The 6543-nt window shown below is 47.1% G+C and overlaps 1 protein-coding gene across 1 annotated transcript; it reads left to right on the top strand.

The window, feature by feature from the left end:
- Nucleotides 1–298: 298 nt before the first annotated feature.
- Nucleotides 299–3049, top strand: UNC119B (unc-119 homolog B (C. elegans); the record flags this gene model as incomplete). Its single annotated transcript, XM_009702208.1, has 4 exons — nt 299–412; nt 932–1043; nt 1284–1456; nt 2361–3049. Coding segments are annotated over 4 exons (512 nt in total), but the record flags the coding sequence as incomplete, so codon positions are not given.
- Between the last annotated feature and the right edge of the window lie 3494 nt (nt 3050–6543).

Genomic DNA, 6543 nt, shown 5'->3' with positions numbered 1-6543 from the left:
GTGCCCCTGCCTTCAGCTTCCAGAAAGCTGGGGGCTTCGGGTGGGTTTGTCTTATTTCTCCTCTGGGCTGCTGGTCGCTGCCTTTCTGTCCCGATCCCTTCCCTTTCTTGCTCTGCTACCTGGCACTTAGCGTGCCTTCGTTTTTTCCAGCCTCGATTTTGCCCCGCTTTCACGAAACTTTTGCAAAACAACTTGCAGTATGTATCTTAGCGAGCTGGAGCCAACAGAAAAAGAACTTCCTTTGCTAATCGCTCAGAGATCTTTTGAAATGTGACTGTATGTTTTCTCTCTCTTCTAGATTATTTATGCAAACCTGAGGACAACATCTACAACATTGATTTCACCAGGTTTAAGATCCGGGACCTTGAAACTGGAACAGTGCTGTTTGAAATTGCAAAGCCATCTGCTTCAGGTATGTCATGCTAACATCGCAGGGAGGCTCGAGAGACTTGGAGGGCTGAGAAGTTGCAATGCAGGACCTGTACAAACCAAGGAGAAAGGTCCTTCGATATGTCCTGGTGACTAACTTCCTTTCCTTTAAGCATAGGACTGAGTTTACCTCTGCTAGGAAACTTGGTGTCATAAAAACGTGAAGCGATGATCGTGAGCTGGGGGAGTATTATCAACCGCGTATCTTCACTTGTGGGCTGGTTATGGTACAGAGTTTCTTTCATGTGCTTTGGCAATTACGAGGAGGGATGTCCTGTGAGCTTGAGGGTGGTTTTAGCTCCGGAACCACCAAGGCTGCGCCAAGTGTCATAGCAGATCTTTTCTTCATTACGTAGTGCCGGTAGGAGTCTCAGACCAATTATTAAACACCGTTATGTTCAGTGCCCAAGTGACAGCTGGCTTGTCCTGATACACCCGCTAGCCAGTATTACCTTACATGTACGCTATTAGCAGAATAACTCTGAGTTGGTGCCTTTTCTAGAGCAAGATGAAGAGGATGAAGATGACAGCAGTGAACTGGACACTAGTGCAGGCCGCTTTGTTCGTTACCAGTTCACCCCAGCATTTCTCCGTCTTCGGACCGTTGGTGCAACGTGAGTATGAGTTCATAGAAAGGAGGGAGAATCAGATGTTTACAAAGTGTCACTTGGCAGTTTGTAACAAAACTGAGTCAAAGGCTGGAAAGAGCCCGTCTTACACTACAAATATCAAACTCTGTCTTTCTGGGGTGATCTGTTGGATTCTTGTGTAGCCTCGGGTCCAAGGCTCTGTTCTTCCCAACAGGAAGAGAGGTATGTTGTCCTAGCTGGTTTTTTCCTACTCTTTGCGTACAGAGTGGAATTCACAGTGGGAGAAAAGCCAGTGTCAAACTTTCGAATGATTGAGAGACATTACTTCCGAGATCGCTTGCTGAAGAACTTTGACTTTGATTTTGGCTTCTGCATCCCCAGTAGCAGGAACACATGTGAACACATTTATGAATTCCCTCAGCTCTCAGAAGACCTTAGTAAGTATCTCCTTTCTCACACTGAGTTGTGTTTTGTTTGTATGTGTGCGTATGCTCATTTTCTCCCTCTGCTTGTGAAAGAAGTTGTGACTGGGATGGGAGGAACATGAATAAATAGATACAGGTTCCTGGTTTAAGCTGTTTGTAATCTTGACTGAATTACAGACTTGTGCTGCAAATTCTCTTTCTTTGAAAATTAAAACCTAAGATAACCTGTGTTGTCACGTCACAGGCTGCAAGAACTGATCAGAGTCACAGGGCTGCGTGCCTGATGCCTAACAGGGTAGCCCAGAAGATAAAAAAACCCTGCAAAAGGGTTCTCTTGGTAGCCACGTGTCTTGTTTTCAGCGCTTGCTTGTTAAGGCTTGAGCCTCCTGCTTTGGAACAGAACTGGCTCTTCTCTCAGAGGTGTGGTTTTGAGCCTACCAAGATCTCTGCAAATATACATTGCGCAGGGTATGTTTGACCTGGGGGGTGGATAGAGCAGGAGCACGTGGGCCCTTCTGTGGCTACCTAGGTGCAGGGGTTTGTACCCCACCTGTGTACGAGTGGGGAGTGCCACCGCTTTTTTGTTTGTGGATTGCTACCTCTCTGCTTACAGATGTGATTGCTGCTCTGCTCTAGTGGTGGCTCTGACAGTTTCTAAGGTTGTCTTCTGCGAGATGACTCGATCCCCCTTTGTTTGCTTTAGACAGCACTTGTCCTGTGGATAGGAAGAATAGGAAGGGGCAGGCCAGAGCTTCTGAACCATGCTCAGCAGAGCTGTTTGCTTCTCTTACTTGGGTAGTGCAGAGCATCAGCCTGGTAAATCCAGCAGAGTGGCAGGGTCCTTTTTACTCTGACTTTGTGCTGTCCAGTGGAGTGTGGCAGGCTTTTGAATGTAATTGAGCTTTCTCTTTCACAGTCCGTCTGATGGTTGAAAATCCATACGAGACCCGCTCAGACAGCTTTTACTTTGTGGACAACAAGTTGATTATGCACAACAAGGCCGACTATGCTTACAACGGAGGACAGTAATCGTTCTGTGTCCGCTGGATGCTGTGATGCTGTTAACCGTTCCAGATGTCCGGGAGTGGACTGGAGTTGCTGTCTCGTGCAACAAGGCTTCTTGCCAAACCTTTTCTCCTTGCATGAGGCTGAAAACATGAAGCAAAGACGACAGCTCATGAAAGTAAAGCAAACCTCCCTGCAACACTTCTCTATCCGACACTCAACGTATTCTGCCTCTCATTCTCTATTTCTAGTTGCCTTCTGGTACCTTGGTTAGGTCATGGATCCGAGGCACTGTTAGAAAATTCTTGCTGTTGCAGTCTTTATAGTTAGGTTGCACCTTTAGTGCTTCTGATGTTTCACCCATGGGGTGACTAACCTCTTTCAAGAGGTCGCATTGTTTGGGGAAGCTATTTCTTAGCAGGAAAATTCTACCCCTTCAAGTAGCCAGTGATGCCTGAAGAGCAGATCTCTTCTTCAGTTGGATAGGTCATCTTTTCAGTGCACGGTGGTTTAGTTTGTAGCATGGCTGACATTGCTTTTTAGGGTGCATCCCAATATTCTCCAGTGGGAAAGATAAAATAAGAGACTCATTCAGCTTCTAAGCAGTGCAGGAGTCTTCCTTCTGCCTCCAGGGGCCTGAGCTGCCCCTGAGAGCAGTTTAATCTGTGTCTTGCTAGAGATATGGGGGAAAAAAAGGGGCTTTATCCAGGTTGGTCATCGAGTCAGTCTGATGCATTTCTATTTGAGCTCTTGTGAGCAATTTCTTGCATTTTGAAGCTCAAGGGTCCACCTTAGAGCTGAAATTAATCTCACTATATTTACCATTTCTCCTGCTTCCCTTTGTGTAGGAATTTTGGCTCTTGCTACGGAATGTATTGCTTTTAGATCGACAGCACACTGTCAGTCTAGCTGGGGTGGAGGGGAGGTGCCAATCTAGTGGGGCTTAGCGGGGAAAAGGGAGAATGGGGAAAATCACTTGAAAAATGTGTAGGAAGCAGAGCTTTCTAGGCTTCAATCTCTCTATACTTTTAAACCTGAATGATCTGTCAGAGGTGCTGGAAGGAGAGACGGTGGTGTTATCAGGTCATTTGCTTTGTCTCAGTTGAGGTATTAGTAGCTAAAAGCTTCCCAGGTCAGATCACTCAGTGTTACCGAATGGGATTCTTACAAAGTGAGAATTTACGTGATTCTCTTTTTGGTTGTTTGAGTTCCCATCACTGCTTTGCATACTTAGCTGCTTATTTATGGTTTAGGAAGCTCTTCTGCCAAGGTAGTTACCACCAGACCAGAGGGTGTATTTCGCAGATGCGTTTGGGATCTGGTGACGGGAAATGGCACCATGCGGTGGGAAGAGGAGACCCACGTCTTCCCAGCAGCCGTGCTGGGGCCCAGCTCCTGACCATGCAAAATCTCAGCTAACAGAACCCTTTTTCTGCCTATTTTGCAGGCTCCCAAGACTGGCATTTTTCTTGTCCCCTTGCTGGGCCGGTCAGTTGTGTCTCTTGTACGTGACAATGAGGCAGACTAGAGACGTTTGCTAGTATTAGTTCCATTTGTTCCTTGAGACGCTTGAAGCCTAACTCCTTGGTGGATACAGTCGGTGACCTGTTGTGTTAAGTAAGATTCAGTGTTTATTTTTTAGCAGGCTTAAGTAGGGTGGGCATCACAGCCTGGAGCCTGTTAATGCGTAGACAGCAATAGGAAACCATTGCCTTTACCTCGCAGATTAATGATACTAATTTTCATGTAGAAGATCAGCTGGCATCAGGGTAAGCAGCGAGAGTATGTGGGGTGGCAGCCATGAAAGAATTTCCAGCTCTTGGGAAGATGTTTAATTATGATTAACCACAACAAATGACCTGTTCTGGGTGGAGCATTAATCATGAGCAACCACAACAAATGTCTTGGGAATGCGGAGGGACAAGGTCTGGGTGGCTGAAAGATGAAGAACAATTCTGCTACCATCAATCCCCTCCAGCATCTCCAAAGGCACTTGGGCAATCTTGTTTAGGGATTTCAGAATTAGTTAAAGCTGCTCGTAAGGTGGAGCTTGAGATGTCTCTTGCAGCGATTGTCTTCAGCAGGCCTCGTGCCCTGCCGGTGAGGTGGGAAACATTTGTTTTGCTGGAAGTTATTTGTGACAAGGCAGAACTGCCTGGAAGCGCGTTTTTCATCCTGAAGTGTTCCGAGATGCTCAGGATAGTGTCTGAAGGGCTTGCTAGTTATTCCCTGGGGAATTTTAGCATATTGAGATGAATTTGTATGTAGTATAAATCCAGGTGCCTTTAAATGTTACTTTTATCACATTTGCTGTATGAAGCACCCTCTTGCTTTTCTTACGAGTGTGATAATTCCCATCTGTTTTCTGTGTCATTGCGTGAAGGTTCTTGAAAGGAAGATGGACTGCTGCCAGAGCGAGCGGCAGAAATTACTGTGGGGGCAAATACCAACTTGTGTGAGCTGTTTGTAGTAGTCAGCGTGCAGCTCTGCACGGTCTGGGTGTTTGTAGGGGTGTGGGTGCCATCTAGGCGCTGCTTTGCAGAATGGGACTGACAGCAGGAGAGCACTGCCGAATGTAAATGAGGCATTTGATGCTTGTAGGAAAGTGGATTCCTGTCTTTGGTCATCAACTCTGCCAGTAGCGATGAGGAAAAAGCATTGTAGCAGTTGCTTTCCCGTTGGTGAATGTGTCAGCTATTCAGCAATAAGAAAAGGAAAACTGGAGGAAAATTGGAAGACTTGCAGGCAGCAGTAGCACCCCTCAGTGTCTAGCTGAATTTGTTTGATTTGCCAGATTAGAAGGTCGTTGCCCAAAAAGCGTGCTGCAGAAAAAAAGTCACTACAGAAGGCAACCCAGCACTGAAGAAGTTGATTGTAATCAAAAGAAGTCAGGGATTTCCAAACTCCTGTCCCCACTTTGGCTGCTTCCCTAAGGTTCCTTTTTTCTTAGATGCTTCTATAAAGCGTCTTCTCTTTGTGGCAGGGACGATGTCTTTGGTAAATATCGTTTAACAGCTCATCTTGCTTCTGGATTGTGTGCTCTGATGCTTTAATGGTGGATCAAAGCTACTCATGCCAGTGAGCTAGGAAGAAATTCCAGTGGGATCTCGTCCTTGTCAGGTGGATGGTCTGTCCTAGCCGGGTGCTGAAGGCAAGGGAGATGCTTTCAGTGTCTGCTGGAGTTTAAGCGAGGGAAAAGGTATTTGTGCAGACAGCTTCTCTCGGATCGTGTGCTGAGTTGGAAAGAGACAAGAGTTGGGATCATACTCTGTTCTGCTCTAACAAAAAAAGGGACCAAACCCACAAAGTCATGCTAAATCTTTCCAGTATTTGTCCTCTTAGCACCAGGACCTCTTTTTCACATTTTTGAGGCCAGTGCTTTGGATCCATGCGAGCGAGCTTCCTGGACAGCTACGTTCATGACTGACTGAGGAATACATACTGCACCTTGTGAAGGAAGGTCGTCTCCTGTTGCATGGACCGGGTACTTCTGTCCTTGTCCTCCGTTTTTGGTAGGAAGTGTCTTCCTTTGTGTTTTCCTTAGGATTTTCAATGTCTCTTGCTGCAGAGAAGCAGCAGCCTCCTCTCTGGTGCTTGAGGATGTTTATTCCACTTATCCAAGGGTTTGGGAAGAATAAAACAAGTGTTTAGAAGTCAGAAATTAATGAGGAAGGTAGTGGTGGTGAAGCGGTAAGGCCCAAATGTGGTAACTCACTTCTCAGCTCCGTGTTTCATTACATCCTCTTCAGCCGTTTGCCAGTGTTTGTCTTCTGCCCTGCTGTCCTGTCACATCGAGCTACCGAGCCTCCCTCGTGCTCCCCCAGAGCGTGGCCGTTACCGGGTGCAGTCCTCGCCCTCCAGCACCGCCATCTTCCTGTAGCTCTGTGATGAGGACAAGGCTCAGGGACGGCTGCCTGCCGGGAGTCATCGCCTCTTCCTCTGCAGCAAAGGGGAAAAACGAACACCAGCAACCACCGCCTCCGTCTGCCTGGGTCTCAGTGCTGTTACAGGACACGGATTTGTCTCTCTCACAGCGTGGCCTTTGGGCTGCTGGCCCCTCGACCTCCTCCGTGCTGTCCCCTCCGGGCGCTGCT

Source organism: Cariama cristata, unplaced genomic scaffold (assembly GCF_000690535.1).
Source record: "Cariama cristata isolate BGI_N322 unplaced genomic scaffold, ASM69053v1 scaffold32486, whole genome shotgun sequence".
NCBI lineage: Eukaryota > Metazoa > Chordata > Aves > Cariamiformes > Cariamidae > Cariama > Cariama cristata.
This window is presented reverse-complemented; position numbering and strand designations above follow the sequence as displayed.